Here is an 18,391-nt window from a genome sequence, read left to right on the forward strand (position 1 = left end):
GTGGGTGGTGTGCTTGCGATCCTTTTTAAAAACAACTCTGAAAGTGAAAACAAACTGATTTGAAAAATTTACAGCACAGGTAAAAGTTATAAATTGTATCTTGTTTTTTATAGGTGGTAAATGAGCAAATACCCACAAGAGACCTGTCCAAGTGTGATTCTTTTTACTGATAATGGAAATCATAATAAAGATACAAAGCCACCTTGGTGTGGTTTTTTCCTTGACAGTGAAGTGCAACGTAACCAAAAGTTGTGTTCTGAAAGAGGTTTACAAAAATTAAATGGAAAATTAAACTACACCAGTTTGTGTTAATTTTGTAAGTACTCCTCTCTCCAAAATATATTTGGTATGCTGTCGTACTGGCAAGAATATAATGTAGAAATTTTATGGGAAACGTTTCCATTTAAAAAATATGCAGCTCAGTGACAATACCCGGCGCGTCGGGTATGTTATGGACGGGTCAATGGGTGAGTGAGTGAGTGAGTGAGTGAGAGATGTATGTATGTCACACCAATCAGATTGGATCTACTATGAATAGCCAATCAAATTTCTTGTTGTAAAGGTAAATGGTATGTGAGAAACACAAGATATGTATAAACACAAGGACTTTGGTAATTGAAAAATAAAGAGTGACGTGTATGTTGCCGGTTTGTGATTTTTAGTCCGGTTTGGAGGGGAGTGTGACAGTTACGTACGTTGGGTTGTTTTAGAGTGCATAATTTTCAGTGTAATGGTGGCTAGTTATGAAGGAGATGAGTCTTGAGTTTTGAAGCAGTTAATGAGTTAGTAGTAGGCAAATGGCACGAGATATTTTTATTTTTAATTACAAAGGGTAACTTGATACTTTTGTTTTTCACAAGGAGTAAATTCAGTTAGAGGTCACGAATCGTCGGTTCTAGTTCTTAGGACATGTTTTAAAGGAGACGAGACTATTTAGATTTGAAGCAGTTCTAACGTTTACAACAGTAAGTGCAGGTAACGATTGTTTTGTTCTTATTGCATGCAAATATAACGAGATATTTTTATTTTTCAGTTACAATGGGTAATTTGACACTCTTGTTTTCCACAAAGTTGTAAATTCAATTAGAACTGACGAATCGTCACCGCTTGTTCCCACGAGATGTTTGCTATTTTTAGTTTCAAATGGTAACTCGACACTTTTGTTTTTCATATGGAAGTAAATTCAATTAGAGCTTACAAGTTATCGGCTATTGTTCCCAGGATATTAAACAAAAAAGAAGCTTTCATTTCTAGAGTGTTTTTACGTCTCTGCAGTAGCAGTTTAATAGTTTTATTTGATGACATTCATTTCAGTCCGATATTTTTTAAGGTAAAAAGTATGAAAACTGTTCAAATGTTCTTTGAAGACTGCGCGGCACCAAGTTAAAGTGCAATTTAATTAAATCAGGCTTTCAACGTGTCAGAAGTTTTCTTCTCTTTCTTTCTATTTTCGGTGAAGTTGTGTTGTGTTGTGTTGTGTGAAAAGGTAAACTTACGTCTCGTATAAAATGCGAAAAAGTCCCTAAATTAACTTGAGTATTTTTGAGCAAAAATTCCTCTTGGGGGTTGGAAGGATTATGTGATCGATGAGTGAGGGAGTTATGCATGTGCGCGTGTCACACCGGGTTGTATCAAAGAACGAATCAAATTGCCTGTTAGAAAATAAGATGGTATCTACATTAATCTGAAGACATGTCAGATTACTGTAGTTTGTTCAGTCAAACATTTTATGGCTTACTATTTAGCTATCTTACCATGACCGATGTAACATCACAACCAAAGAAAAAATGTCAAATTAACCAAATCATTACTGTACCATGAATGCTCCTATCTCCGACACTTCACACAAAAAAATAACTCTTGCACGCCTTGTTTACTTACAGGGAGAACGATTATGTCGCAGTCAAATTTTATTTTGCCGCTCAGCCCGCTTGTTTACCGGATGTGACGTCACTTTTTGTTGGATGAGTCAAACACAAAAAAAGTGTCAGGCGTCGCAGAGTGTTCTCCCCCGCCCCTGGCGTAAACAAGTAAAATTCTGTTTCATTTGGCTTGCACAAGGCATTTAATTTTCAGAAACGCTATTACTGCGCATCCTCCCGTAAACCTTAATCTTTTGTCGCAATTTACAGATATAGAAGACTTTAGAGGAGACTGTGTGGGGAACATTTCGGGATCGTGACTAAAACACCACACGAGTACATACGAGTAACATACAAGTGCATACGAGTACATACGGGTAACGTACAGATGCATACGAGTCAATACGAGTAACATACGAGTACATACGAGTAACTTACGAGTACATATGAGTAACATACGAATACATACGAGTAGCATTCGACTACATACGAGTAACATGCGAGTACATGCAGACACATAAGGTGATATACAGGTTACATAGGAATACTTAGCTCTTATTAACCGAGCAGGAGGTCAGTATGCGATTGGGAGAATCTTGACCGAGGTCGTGAGTACAGACCGAGGTCAAGATTCTCCCATACAGACCGACTTAGCTCGGTTAATAAGTTGTTTATTACACGGCAAAGAAGAAAACTTTAATTCGTTTGATGTAACTGGTTTGCTTGCAAACGAAGATGAGCTTAACTTAAACCTGCCGAAGTTTGCTCGTCCTCTTTACTTCTTTTTTTGTCATCAAGTTTTTTGGCACTTCCATAAATGATTGATTTTTGTATTTTACTTTGCTACAATTTCAACGCAAAATGAAACCGGTCTAAATGCCGGTATAGTGGCATTTAGTGGTATATGTGCGCGGGTCATGTCTTACACACATACACGAGCAAGCGCAAGTGCCACCCACGCGCGCGTACCACACACATGCGCCTGTGGCACATACATACGTTCTCCATATGCGCGCCAAACAAACAAACTTGAGCGCTGATGTGATAAGATGGACGTTGCGCGTCAAATAAACGCAGATTGCGCTGATTGCACACAAGATTTAGCGCGCGCAAAGTAATAGCATTGTAAAAGTTTCGAGGTGAGTGTGTGGCGTGCTGTTACGGAAGTGTGTGTGTGTGTGTGCGCGCGTGTGGGAGGGGGAGTATCTTTTCATTCAGTGAATTGAACCCCTCTCCATTTCCGCAAGTAAGGGGTAAAACAGTCTAACTTTCGTTCAAATTTGCAAATTTTGGTTATTCTCTTAACATAAGTAAGAGATTAAATTAAATTACATGAGTAAGAGATCAAAGTAACAGATTAAATTTATTGGTTATGTACACTGTACAATAATATACCCTGCCATAGTGCAAGTCACAAAACGGTTCAATAAAGCTTGTAACCAGCAACATTACTTTGAATATTTGTTTGTTTGAATGAATTTTCCATTATTAATCAATGTATTTATATTTGATATTCCTATTTATTATATGGCTGTGTCTCACAAGGACTGGGAACTACCGAATTCACGACTTTGATCGGCTGAAATCGATATTGACCTCGGTCAAGATTTTCCCATCTATACCGCCATCTAGACCGGTAATGAAATGTAAAGAGAAAAATGGTACATTTTATGTTTATTACCCTCCTGCCATCGTATGTTGCTCCTATGTATTTGTATGTAACCAATTTATTGATATATAACCTATATATTACCGTATGTAGTGGTATGTACCCGTATGTTTCTCGTATCTAGTCGTATGTTACTCGTATGCACTCGTATGCCAGGTACGTAGGTAAAGTCTGCTGCGAGCCAAGTGGCCCATCAGGCCGGAGCTTATCCCGGTTTCTGTAGTATGAAGCGACTAGGAGTATTTCTACTCCCCCCTGGATGGGATGCTAGTCCATCGCAGGGTTACCCCCAGCATTAAGTTCGCCGGTACCCATTTATACACCTGGGTGGAGAGAGGCACTGTGGGAGTAAAGTGTCTTGCCCTAGAACACAACACAATGTCCCCGGCCAGGGCTCGAACCCGGACCGCTCGATCCGGAGACGAGCGCACTAACCATGAGGCTACCGTTACGTATGCACTCGTATGTACTCGTATGTTACTAGTAGTACTCGTGTGGTGTTTTAGTCACGATCACATTTCGGTAAGACAACTCTGTCTCGCTCGCTTTCCACACGTGTTTCATTCAACTCAAAAAGTGAAGAACCCGCTACTCCGCGCTACAAATTTTTTCCGCCATTTTCATATTATCACTTCGTTAAGAACAAACTGAAATGTCCACATCATTTCGTCAATTTACATAGCTGGATATTTGTCTGCGGATTATCTGTTCCGAAAAGCGAACAGCTATCTCAGCCCGGGGATACGTTCGAGGAAAACTGTGAGCTTCGGGGAACGGATAAATAGATAATGTCCAAGTATATTTTTAAAGTCAAATGAAGGATATTATCCTTCAAATATTTTGCGCAGCACGCAAGATCTTTTAAACATTTGGGAATATCAGTCGGACAGTGAAAGCTTGTAACCTGACTCGTTCCCAGCGATCTCTTATGTAATAGTTAGACGAGAGGGATTATGGAAAGAGCATCCAACACGACTTAGTGAATGATCAAGACTGGGCACGAATCTCACTCGGAGTGATTTCACCAAACCACTGACAGTGCCTCTGTCCACTTGAGTGGTATAAATGGGTAGCGGTGAATTTAATGCAGGGGGTTGGGGGGGGGGGGGTAGCCCAGCAATGTTAGTCGTTCGCAGACTTGTTTTTCTTCTAAGAACATAATGAATTTCTGTCAATTTTGCTCACTGGAACAGACCAAGCGGCTTAACCCGCTTTGGCCGGGACCAGTGTGAGATTCCTGTCACTGCTAGATAAACAGCGCGAAAGTCATTCAGGACTAAAGATTACACAGATTACATTTATCATGTAATAGGTAACAACTTCCAGGCATGTGTTCACACAAGCGACGTGCGCTTTCTTTAATATGCATCACAAACCAAAAGTACATCAAACACTTGGGAAAAAATATTTACAAAATTAATACAAAATGAAAAAATTCAAGAGTTGTAAAGAAAAAACTAATAAAAACTAATAATTTAGAAGTAAACTTATAAACTCTCGATATAACAAATTAATATCTGTCAACCCTTAACGGTATAATATGCACACTCAGGATCAATTGTCTGATGCTAAAACTAATTTGAAAATACAGATAGATAGAAAGATGTGTATCCTTATTTATTGGGTATGTACTTTTCAAATGAGGAAGCTGGCGAAGGACATGAATAAGCAGGAGTGAATATAACAATTGACAATGTGGATGAAAGCGTCAACCTGTAGCCACAACAAGACCGAAAGGTGGTCTGGGTACTTCACTGGAATATTCCCTGTCAGTCTACTAGAGGGTATCTACCAGATTGTATTTTTGCATTTGAACTATTTGTTTTCCCTTTCCTCAAGTTCTTTTTCTGTTTCTTCACTATTACTTGACTTTAAGCTTGCAACACTTTAAAACAACTTAATTGTTTCGATCTGTTTCCAAATGTTTGGCAAAAGGCAACATCCATATCCATGTCATATCGCAGCGGCTTTCTACTTCTACCCCCGAGGGAACTCCCATATAAAAATGACGGGGACGCTCTTTTAGGGGTTAAAAACGCGGTTTTGGTATCTCTTAGCATGTTCAGCCTCAAAAGGTCCACAGCGGGAGCTGAGCTAACACAAATATGGCAGGAGACATTTGTCAATCAACCCATTTTTTTTTTTTTTTTTTTTTTTTTTTGCGAAACGACAAGTTAAAAGATATACTTTTTGTTTTTCAACAATGCGTTTTGTCATCATGTATATCATTGCGGTTAACTTCTTATTTCTTGTAAGCAACTGATGTTTAATTTTGTCGCATTTACACCGGGAATTCACAACTCACCACATTCACTTTTAAATGTGTTGTTTTAGAATTATTGCCCCTAAGAGGTGAAAAAAAATTCAAGCCACGCTCATAATTCGGGATACTGGTATATATAAAGAACACAGCTACTTACAAAGTGTGCACGCTTCTGAATTATGACATGATGTCAATCGGCTTGAAACGAACACTCCGACTAAAAGGACAAGGGCATGGGGGGGGGGACTCACATATAAAATAGACGGGGGGTGCTCGTCGTACCTTTTAGTGGTTAAGAAAGGGGTTGTGGTACCTCTTAGGGTGTTAAGCCTCAAAAGGTCCACAGCTGGAGCTTTTGCGATTCCTTTTAGGGTATTGGGACGAAAGAATATCTCAGGAGATAATGTGTTATGTAAGAATAGAGGAGAAAAACATTTCAAGCCACGCCCTAAAAACAGGATCTTGGTACCTCTTAGGGGTTCTTTTCAAAATTTCCGACGAGCACCCCCGTCCTTTTCATATGGGATTCCCTTCCCCAGAGCAAGGGCAACGTTAAGTTTCTAATCAATGCCTAATAGTCTAGGAGACGCAGAGCGCAATAAGATTCTACGACTTGAGTTTCGTAATCGTAATAGTCCTTCTTTAGTCCCATCGTTAAGACACCAGGCAAATGAAACACAGTAAAACGTTTTTTCTCAAACGTCGGCTTCAAATAAACGTCGGGTTTACAAGGCCAAGTCTTCAATACACAATCGAAGTGTTTACTCAAAAGTAATACATCACCTAATACTTAAACTGTGCAAAAGAAAATTCATGGACAGTCGCCTTCCCCCTACCCCATCCATGTAGACGTCTCTTTGTATTCTTACGTTTGTACTTCAGTCGTATGGACTGTCTGCTACATCAGTCATGCAGGCTACATACGTCCAAGTAGGTACATGCATTTCGCGTTAAAATAAGCGCATACATGTTCCCTTAAAAGTTCAATCAAATGTATTTACACCATCCGACAGTGTCTCGCCAAATTTGGTATAATTGCTTTGAAAATGTTGCGCTATGATTGTAATGAACTGAAGGCAAGCACTAGTCTTCATCTTAAGAGAGATTTTATAAAGAAAGAAAATTGTCTGTTAAGCATACGTTTGCGGAGAATACAGAATTATCAAACAGACTACGAGCCTGGGTTTTCTGTGAGCGAGTCGTTGTCTATCGGTCATAGAAAACGAGGGCGAGTACAAAAAAAATTCTCTCTTTCGAGAGCAACGTGTCTACGGCCTATGTGCTGGTAGTTCCACTTGGGAATTGCAGTTTTTTAGAACATAAAATTTCCAAGGGAATCTATCAATCCATAGGCGCGAGTCATGAACACGATTTTCATTTTCTCTTAATTGTTTACCACGAAATGTTCTTGTACTAGTAAACCTAAAACTGAAAACATCAAGACATTATTTACCGTAATGTCCAACCGTTCTGGAGCGCAATTGCCATTTTATCGTACCGTTGTTTGTCGGTGTATTCAGCAGTAGTATTTACTTCTACGTGCTATTTTCCAAGAGAAATCTACATGGGATAACGACCAAAACGACTCAAGATTCTTGCTCTTTGGTGCCGCCCATATATGCATAGCTAGCTTGAGGTAATCGGTTCAATGCCCGTCATTCTCTCTGATGAGCGCGCATCTCTCCTAAACTTACAGAAATACTGCAAGACTCGTAAATATATTCAGGGATCACAACAAAATGTGATATTAGGGCCTCAACAGACTAGGACAATTGGTCGTCCATAGATATTAGCACCTAACTGCTCGACAGAATAATTCCACACACTGGAAGCTAAAGTTATTAATTTCTAAATATCTATGCGAGAACTTGATTAATAACGTTCGATGAACATGTCAGAGGTGCCTATTTTTTCCGCTAAAATCGTTGGGATGAAACACTTAAATTCAGTGTTTTAGGAAACACTTAGTACTTGGTTGTTAGTTGGATTTACATGTAAGGTAATTAAATTCCAGTAAAACTGTCATCGATACCTTGGTTGCTTCGATCTTTTAAGCTATTGATAATCCTTTGTTGTCTACAACTAACGTTTTGCTTTAAAAGCCTGATCCCAGCAAGCATTAAATGGGAGACAACTCAGCTTCTCTTCGTGGTAGGTTTCGTGCTGGTATCAGGTTAAAACGTCAACCATATCGATCTACCATTGACAAACTCGGATTGTGTCTTCTTACTCAGTCGATCTCCGGTAACTGTTGGCGGGCAAGACGGCTGCACACTTCTTCAATCTGTTCTTTAGTTCTGTGTGAGGAGATCAAGTAAGACACTATTTTTATTGTGATTTTATAAACATGCAGTTGTTTTGTCTTTCATCAGTACTACATAGTGCATTTTGTTTCTCTATGTTTTATCTTCACTGTCCTTGCCCGTTCACATACTCTTGAAATACCGTCAAGTAATCTTTCAAAACCTAAGCGTAAATACGAACGGTCTTCCTTCCATAATCAACAAGTCCTATTTCGTGACGTATGGCCAGTTTTATAGATTGTATGACTTGTGAACCTACAACCATATCAGGCAGAGCTTAGGGAAATGCTGTCGAAGTAAATATCAGCAGGAAATGATTTAAGGATTTATATATGGGTCATATATAAATCCTCGTCAGGATTTATATATGACCCATTTTATGATCCAAGATCAATCGGGTCATGGTGCATCAAAGGAACCAATGAATCTTCTCTTCGCAAGGATTCTTCGGTTCCTTTGATGTACAGTAATGATCTGAGTGATCCTGGATTATAAACACTGATTCAAATCCTCTCAAGGAATCCAGCCTTATTGTCTTAGCATAACCTCGTTACTGAGCCAGAATATCGATAGAGCTGACATGTATAGCGACGCTTTCTGCCATAATTTGCAAAAAAAAAAAAACGCAGGCCCTGTCGAGTGCTGTCTATTAATCAATCGTGACTGATAGACAATCAGTTTGCCAATGCTGAGCCTCTGAGTTAAGCTAAAACCGATGTTGAAGCACGCCTATGCTACAATGAAAAAGCCCAAAATACCGTTGAAGATCCTTGGTGTTGTCATCCAGCACCCTCTCCTGAATGGTCTGTGACCTTTCAAGGCATTCTTTTGCTTCCTGGAGTTCTCCCCTTTCTTTCTGCACCATACCAAGATCAAACAGAGACTTGGCCGTGTCACGATGATCCTTCAGCAACTCAAGTCGCATCCTCAGTGCTTCATCGGAATACTGCTTAGCGTTGTCGTATTGACCAAGCGCATAGTAGTTATTGGACAGATTGTTGAGGATGGTTGCCGTGAAGGGATGATCACCCAGTTGTTCCCTGTAAACTGGAAGGGTCTCACGTTCTCTGACTGCAATGGCTTCCTGGTGGTCTCCTTTAAGCGACAGGGCCACTATCAAAATAATTTACAAGAAAATATTATTATTCCTCCGTCTCGATGCCTTTCAGTTACCTACAAGGAAAAACTAATGAGCAATTGATCCGGCCCTTGATAAGGCTCCATTACCAGCCACTGTTCGGGAAAGGAGGGGAAGAACTGACGTAGACCGGATTCGAGAGAGCGTTGGAACTCGAGCCTATTCTTAGATAGACTTCACACGTCCAATTGTTAGTGGGTTAGAATCCCAATCCGATTGGTCGTGGCCAGACTCTTGGCTGGTGTCATCGTGCTGTGCTGACGAACAAGACTATTTACTGTCACAGTGTTTCGCTGAAACTGAGGATGCATAAACAATAAATGACACATACCTGCCATATCATTGTATGTTGCTGCAAGCATGACGATGTCCTCTTCCCCATGTCTTTCTCTAATGTCGATAGCCCGCTGAATCTTCACTTTCCCTTCAGAGAATTTGCCTTCCTTTGCGAGACATCGACCAAGTTTGGAGAGACATTGGGCCCGGCTATTTCCTGTGTTGATGTTCAGATTCCGACTGCTCTGAATTTTGTCGGCTTCCACCAAATATTCCTTGGTTCGTTCCGCCGCTGCATCACACAGACCTGGCGAACATGAGCAGTGGAACACTTGTTTGATCCCCAGGGAGGTGAGGCACTCACTCAATCTCTTTTGATCTTCCATTTCTTCAGACTTCTTTCTTAACAAGTTGAAAACAAATTCATATCTCTCCTTTCCAATCATCTTCGCCAGAAGCTCCCCAACGCCGTTGAAGACATCGATGCACTTCCCAATTTGTTCTCTAGGCATTTCTCCGTTGTCACACCACCCAATAAGTTGCATGATGTTCTCTTCGTCCTGTCGGAAAGCTGTGATTGCGTCTGAAGCGTTCTTGCTCAAGAACAGTTTAAATTTGTCTGTCAGGAAGGTAAGAAAGTAGTTGATGAACACATTCCGGGCATTGACAAAGATTTCACGAAAACCTGACTGATCTGATGTCTTCTTTCCGCAGTAGTCGCGAATGACTCTGAGAAAAGTAAAGAAACAAACATCCTTAACGATGTTTTGTCCTAAAAGAGATCGCTTTGCCAGTTCCAATGCATTATCTGTGAGCTGATGTTCACTCAGCTTCAATGGCTGAAATATTTCTTCAGCTCTACGCAGGGTGAAACGCCCTCTAAGAAGTGCTAATATTATGAGGGTGCTCTTTTCCTTTTCATTAAGTCTGCCAAAGCAAATATCAAGGCACACGTTAATCTTTTTTTCTTTCGGGACAGACTGGATCTTTCTTAAGAACTCAAATGCATCGCTCGGTTGTGCGCAGCTCATACGTGCCACGAGATCAAGCAGGTCGGAGTGTGACATGGCTAAGGTGTACAGAACGAGGGGAATGCCGCTGCAAATCTCTGATAGCTGGTACGCGAGCTGCTGGTCAACCACCCTTTCTTTACAAACTCTTTGCAAAAGCTGAAATGACTCTTCTGGTTTAAAGCAATCCAGATGAACCTTTTGCTGCCCTAGGTCCGGAAACACAATTTTCTCTGATGAGGTGACCAGTAACTTGACTTTTCTTGAAATCATCACAGTTTCAGTGATAAAATTCATGATCTTCGATTCTTCGCATGGTGGGGTCATCCTTCCTTGTGCCACTGCTCCTTCATGGGGAGTTTCTTGCCCAATGTCGCCCAAATACAGCAGAAATTCGAAGTTGTCCAGCAGCAACACAGTGTAGAAAGCTTGGCTTTTCAGGCGATTTTTCAGCTCTGATATCGGCTTGTCGACAGGACAAGGGTAAACTTGTTGAAGAGACTTTTCTGCGAAATCGTCCAAAGAATTTATATATCTGCAGTTGACATAAACAACCACGGTGCAACTGTCGGAGTCCAATCGGTCGTTTGCTACCTTGATAGCTGTGCTTGTTTTACCCACACCAGTAACGCCATGTACGAGAACACATCTGCAAACGTGTGTTGGACAGAGGTATCTGCTAATGGCGTTGCATTCCTGGACACGACTGACAAAATGAGGTATTGTTTGAGGGAGATGGGAGAAATCTCTGCAGGCTCCTGTGAGACAAATGTTTCTTCGTTAATCACCAACTTATGTAGATAAAATATCCTCTAGAAAGAGCATCTAATAGGAGCGAGAATCCGCCAACTAATGTACACGGTTCTTCCTAGAACACAAACTATCAATATTGTAAACTATGTTGACCAACAAGTGGACACAATTTGCGTTTGTCGGCAGTTGTTAGCTGTTCGTTCTGTTCTTCTGAGATTTATATAGGTAGATGTGACAAAATTTATTGACGTGGCACACTTTGCGGCACTGTTTGTGCCCCTGCAACGTCGAAGATGAAACTAGGTCTATACTTTATTGTTGAAAATAGTCATCGATTAGTTATCGTTTTTTCAGTGAATAATACAAATACAATACTGAATCTCCGACAGTAACAGTTAGAGCATTAATTGTACAATTTATGAACTCCATTGATTATTTTATTAGCACGCCGTTAGTGCAGTGCTTATCCTCCTGTTTTGATAGGCGAGACAAACTACTTTCAATCTTTTGATTATATTTTTGTTGTTCTTGTTATTTATTTGTTTGTAAGTTTACGATCATAGCCATTTTAAAATGCTTTACGCTTTACGCTACAATGCGGAAACAATTTATGAATATATGCAAATAAAGCCTGTTGTTGTTGAGTCTGATATAAAATTTCAAATTACCTGCACTAGTTTCCGATACTGGTAATGAGACTATGAAACCTGTATAATTGATCAAGCAAAGAACAATACTAGTCAATACAAATGACTGAGTCATGAAAAAGCTATTTCGTCACAATTCTTTCCCAATAACATAAATTTTCCATCTAATCATTCCCCATTTTTACATTCTCGAATTTTCATTCCCATGCTTTTCTATTCCCATGCTTTTACGTTCTCCCATCATTTCGTTGTAGCAACAATTGCAATCAACTTTCTCAGGGAAAACGGTGAAGAAAAGACCGTGCGACTCAATTTAACATTAAAAATTCAAAATACCTGGACTGATTGTTTCCAGTTCACCAGCACTCTTTGGTTGATCTGAAAGACCTGGAAGGGAAGGTTAAGTATTTGTTATTTAAGGTGACCGAACACAGTTTTCGCGCGCGTTCTCACTAGTGCGATTCAGCGCGCGCACAAGGATTACAAAAACCAAACATGGCATCGATACAGCGATCATTCTAATTGCTCAATGCCCGCGCTAACTCTGGACACAGTGTATTGATGGTTTTAGTCTTTTATTAGAAAGGTATGTTAGAAAAGGTAACAATGCAAAGAACCCAACAATTCTTAGATTTACTTTTGTTACCGAAAGAACTCAGTTAAGTGCAGCGCATGCGTAATAAGTCAACAATTGTGATTGACTGCGGAATAGCTTTCTCGGAATTACGCCTATTTCTCGAGAACCACTCTTTAGAATTTCACGACACTCGGCACGAAAATACTTTAGGAAACGAGTAACTGGAGTAATAAAAAAATGAACCTTAACAGACGAAATTCTAGATATTCCAGTGAACCTTAAACAAGGGATAATCATAGGCGTACGGGCACCCTCGGACTGTCTGCACGGGGGGGGGGGGGGGGGGGGGCGGTGACCTTTTTACCCGAAAAAATTACCCAATGCCCGAATGCGTGAGTGTTGAAATCGGGATGCAGACGCACTCAAATTGGGAGAAAAACAAAAATGTTCACAAAGATAGTTCTATTGAAAGCTTGCATACTCAATGACCTCTCTATCAACAGTCTCCATCGAGTAAAATCTAAAACTTATTAAGAGAAAAAGTCCTTCTATTCATAGCGTTCGTTCAGCGATGGGCTGATCAGAAACACTGACATTTGCGTTTGAAGATGGACCGTTTGAGCGTGTTACAGAAGCAATCATATATTCGAGACGAACGTCTCTACATACACGAGACGTTCAAAGAACAACATGAGGCATTGCAAGAAGTCGTTCGTGATAGTCTTGGCCACAGCAGACTTGCAGCGTGCACTGCACGCCTTCTATGAATTCAAAAGCCACGTAAATAAGATGGTTAACAACATGGACGTACTAGAGGAACACCTCCAAAGAAAAATTCAAGAAAGAAATTAAAACACCGTATTGTTAAGACATTCCAAACGGCTCTTTCAGAACCACCACAAGAAAAAAGTCTTGGTCCTCGTTCGCTTTGATTCGTGTCCTTGTTTTGTTGATGGAAAATTGGGAAAGGAAATAATATCCTTATTAAGGATTTCCACGATACACATTAAGCCAACTTGTAGCTAACAGAAAACCCCAGGTCCCTCATAACATTTCAGTTTAAGTCCTTTTATTGCAAGGCAAATGTCAGAGAAAAGTAGCTTACAAGCCTTAAAATCTAAAAGTAAAGGCCGAAAACGCTGTCCCGTTTCGTCCCGACTGACTACCACGGCGTCTTCGGTGCGCCAACGATACTTAAGATCAGCAGCAGATACAAATGGTACACTTTATACGGTACGCACACGGTACTACTTCAGGGACCAAACCACTGAAGAAACCACTTGGCGGCCTACAGATACCCAATCGGGTGTCTAACCACCCAGAACTTCATAAAAAGTAGAAACTCTTTATGCGAGTTTTGAAAATCACATCAACAGCATTATTTTGTAATGTTTTCTCTTGAGTGTCGTTGCCCGAATCATGGCCGTTTTGCCCGAAAAATTACGTAATTTTCCGTAGCTGGGGGAGCTGCAGCCCCCCTCGCCCCCCCCCCCCCATCTCGTACGCTTATGGGGATAATTATAGATATCTTTGTTAAATTACTATTTAACAATTAGATTATGAGCTCAAGATTTCTATGAGGTGATAGTTGATGAGGCCGAAGGCCGAATCAACTATCGCCTCATAGAAATTGAAGGCGAATAATCTGATTGTTTTAGTAGAATTCTAACTGAAATTAAGGCAAATAACGGTTTTCAATTATTTTTCAACGTATTGTTGAACTTTACGTCTTAACAAAATCGCACGTATTGAATTATTCTCAGTAAATTTGCAGTTGTTTACGCGCGCGCACCCGTTTTTTCAATAATTTAAAGTTTTTAAAGTCAAGAGACCGTTGATGCCATTCTTTTAGTCTTCTCAGAAATTTAATTATCCATTTACATCTAAACTTTCTTCCAAAACTTCAGGAAAACGATGAAAACGTTGCATTTTATGGACGACTGACAGTCACTGCACTCTAATGGCTGATAGTATACGAGTAGCTCAGCCAATCAGATGGCAGCATTTGCATTAGTATACTAGTAGAATTCCACTTATAAAATAGTGTTAACTTGTGAGCATTGTTACATGCTTGTTGCATGTAAATTATAAAGAGAATTTAATGACTAGATTTCTGCAAATAAACCAACCCGATTTTAAAGCCCTGTTAATATTTCATGCTTCCATGGCAACGTCATACACGCCAGCTTAACTATCAAAAAACAGAAGATTGTGTTGTTAACAAGCGTGTTGCCATTTTTGGCGACCAAAGGATCAAGAGTTTTAGCGAAAAAAGGTAAATAAAACACAGGAATCAAAAAACTGTGTTCAGCCACCGAAGTGAACATTGGTAAATATTCACTGAGCCTGAGGCGAATAATTGTTTTAGTACAATTTTCAGAGGTGAATATCAAGGACTTCAAAATAACGGACTAAAGCATGAAAACACAAACGCAATTGTTCGTTTGCATACACGTATGGAGCCGTAGTTTTAACAATAGGGAGCTTAAGAATCGATGACTTCTTTCACGACGACAATGTCTGTACAGCGGAAAGCCCTACTACGCATGCGCAAAAGGGTGTTGCGCAAGATTGAGCATCGTCGCGTGGCCGGCGACGACGGCAACCAGAGTGTTTTCAAGTTGTCGTCAGAGTTTTGCGACTTAGGTTTGTTGTGACCTTTTTCTGTGCCATTTTACGTCTAAGGTAGATTATTGCTTTCTGAAGTCTGAGTTTTCTTTTTTTTTTTTTTTCTAACAGTTGAAGACGCTGGAAATGGCAGACGAAGTTTTAGCTTTGGCTACGGCAACAAGTACAAGGTTATGATAACTATGGGTTTTTTTGGTTATTCATCTCTTTATTGAGGTTTCCCAGCATATCAAGTGTAATTGCATGAACGAAATGAAAATTGGGGTGGCATTTTCAGCTTTCTTTTGGGGCCTAATAACGGTAAATAGCCCGAGTGAAGTAGTGTATCCAAGCTCAACTTCACACCATGTCTACATGTGCAGTTTTTATAAATTATTCCCGCAGCTATCGGTCAAATAAGGCAAAGGTATGTATTTGAACGATGATATGCACAGCTTTTCAACTGCAGTTATTTTGTTTTGACGTCAGTAGACACTTTACTTAACTTATTTAATTCAGACCGAATTTAGATATCCTAAAACCAGTTAAAAGAAATTCCAGACTCTTAAGTCTTGCCTACATCTTCATTATTTAAGCCATTTCACTGCAAAAGCTTAATCTTAAATTTGTACAGTTGCAGTCAATGTTAATGTAGTGAATATTCCGTTGTACTTGTAAACAAAAGAAATCCAAACTACAGTATTACTTCACAATTTTGTTAGGCCAAAGAGAGGGCTCTTTCCAGCAAATTTCTTGTTTACACTTTCTTGTGGACAAGAAACTGTTTATATATGCTGTGCTAAATTAAAGCAAATTTGATCTATTCCAGAGCTGATTTGCCTTTTTAAATGATGTAGGACAAGTTTATGACACTGGTACATCTCACGAATGTAACTCGTTTTGTTAAAGAAATTCTCAGATGAAATGGAGTGTAGAGCATGGAGAGCATGATGTAATGCTGGAAAGGGAATAATGTTGTTCGAATTATGGAAATATAAGGCAGGGAGCGGGCCAGTGCCTAGATCGAATTGCTGAGAGTCTTAATCATTTGATAAAGCCGTCCTTTAGCGTGTCTCAAACGTCTGTGGGATTTTAAAAAGAAGGAAAGATCTGAGAAAAATACTTCTGGGATTTCTCCAGGAAAGACAGAACTCGATCAAAAAATGGAAGATTACTTGGAACAGAAAGAAGATCAGGAGGGGGCGTCAGAGAAGGCCTTAGAAGAACCTCGGGATAAGGCGGCAGAGGACAAGGACACGAGAAATAAGGCAATGGAACATGTGGAACGTCGATCAGAAACAAAGAAAAGAGCTGGCTCTGATCTGCCAAAAAAGAAAAGGATACACCATGGAAACGACCCTCTTAAATACTTGAGAGAGGCATCAGATAGATATTGCGAACTGAAAAAGCAAGAAGTTGAATTTAGAATGGCACAGGAGAAAAGTGCAGCAGCCAACAAACCCTTATATGCTTCAGCAAATGACTGAAGAATCAGCAAGAGCAATTTCAAACGATGCTTCAGATGTTCATGCAACATGCCCTGTTAAACTTTTGAAGAAGAGAAATTGATGTTATGTTGGACTAATTTAGTCAGGAGTTTTTATGGGTGTAGTTAAGTTCATGGTTACATGGTTACATTTTTTAGTAATGGGATACCCCTTTCTCCATATGGATAATCCCTATTTACTATTTAATGAAAAGTTAAAACAAAATTCTACTTTTAATGCTGTTGAGTTCCACATTGATACAAAAATAACAGAAGTTGAAACTATATGATTGAATGAAATAATTATCTAGGAGCGGTGGATTGATGCCAAAGTACTCGGAGCTAGTAGACTGGTACAAAGTAGTATGAGCGTTCTGAATCAAGGCACAATCTATGTACATTTTCCCCACTGCACTTAAACCAATTTTACCCATTCAACAGCAGTACGTGCAGCATTCATGGCTGTATTGTAGTCTTTTTCATCTTGGGTTAGAGCTGCACCCCTTAAAGGTCCTTGCACGTGCGCACGCAGGGCGGGGGGGGGGGGGGGTTCTGTTGTAGAGAACTCTTTGATTGACACCTGGCCGAACAGTTCCGTCGATGAAACCCCAACAATTGTCTGATGCTGCGCGTGACTGATGTACAGCATCAGCGTATAGCGTAAGGTTTGCTAAAGAAAGTAGGTTATGATTGTAGGCAGTCAGCGAGTGATTCCATCGATTGCAAATCCAGTCAATCATGTGATTTGTTATAATGCGATCTCTGGGACTGGTATTGCGAGGTGAAAAACCATATCATTATACCGGCGAGGATATAAAAATCTTTTTAGGTAAATACAGAAAAAAGGAATCGATTCGACAACCAAAACATTCTACCTAGGTCACGAACTCATCTGGTAACTGAAGTGCATCTGCAAATTTTTATATGTCATTTTTATAGAAGCGAAATTTGACGTTGCATTCAGCATTTGTCAACTCGTCTAACTCAAATCTTTCATAATCCCAATTCCGTACGGAAAATCGGGTTTTTTGACCTATTAGCATCATGCAACAAGACAATCTCTCTGTGATTGATAAATACTTTTCTTTATCATATGACCCGTACGGCCCCGCGCGCAATTTCCGTGGAAAACCATAAGAAAAAAGGTCCCGTATGAGGGCCGTACGCGTCGAAGTGATAGGGCCGGAAAAACACGTGCGGCCCTACTAGAAATGCGTACGGCCCTACTAGAAACTCGATGCGAGTTAATGACAAAACAACTTTGTCGCTGCAAAATTTTGTTCTTTTCAAAATGAGAGATGAAAGTGAACATTCTGAGAGCGAAGTTTACTATCCAGGCGAACTGTCCGATGCAGAACTACTTCAGTCGCCAACTCACTCCGAAAGAACAGAAAGAAAGTCCACAGTCCTCACAACTAAAGAAGTTCACAACTTTCTCAGAAGCCAACAACAAGCAAACGGGCGGTCAAGAAAACAACTTTTCCGAATGAATTGTCCGATAATTAACCTTTGGAATAAGCAAACAGTCTTGAGGCGAAACTTCTTTCAGTGGAAAGCATCAAAGAATTCATCGTAGGTCAACAGCAAGAAAACCGGCAAGCCGCGAAGAAAACAAAGTATGATATAAATTTTTTCTTCGAGTTTCCAGAGTTAGGAGAAGAGAAATCACAAACATACCTTGTGCACCGTAGGATATATTGCTCTGCAGTTTCTACATCAGTGTTGTTTGAAGAAACAAAACTGAGTACGAACACAAGTTCATTACCGTAAAATTCATCCAGATAATAATACTCGCTTGAA

The 18,391-nt window shown here is 40.0% G+C and overlaps 1 protein-coding gene across 1 annotated transcript; it reads right to left on the bottom strand.

Moving 5' to 3' along the window:
* Window positions 1-8,788: 8,788 nt before the first annotated feature.
* Window positions 8,789-12,151, bottom strand: LOC145481325 (uncharacterized). The gene is made up of 3 exons (XM_081459799.1): window positions 11,943-12,151; window positions 9,567-11,279; window positions 8,789-9,210 (listed from the first exon to the last, which is right to left on the bottom strand). The coding sequence occupies exons 1-3, from the start codon at window positions 12,034-12,036 to the stop codon at window positions 8,804-8,806; spliced, it is 2,214 nt and encodes a 737-aa protein (XP_081315925.1). The 5' UTR covers window positions 12,037-12,151; the 3' UTR covers window positions 8,789-8,803.
* Window positions 12,152-18,391: the final 6,240 nt, after the last annotated feature.

Source organism: Orbicella franksi, chromosome 1 (genome assembly GCF_964199315.1).
Source record: "Orbicella franksi chromosome 1, jaOrbFran1.1, whole genome shotgun sequence".
NCBI classification, from domain to species: domain Eukaryota; kingdom Metazoa; phylum Cnidaria; class Anthozoa; order Scleractinia; family Merulinidae; genus Orbicella; species Orbicella franksi.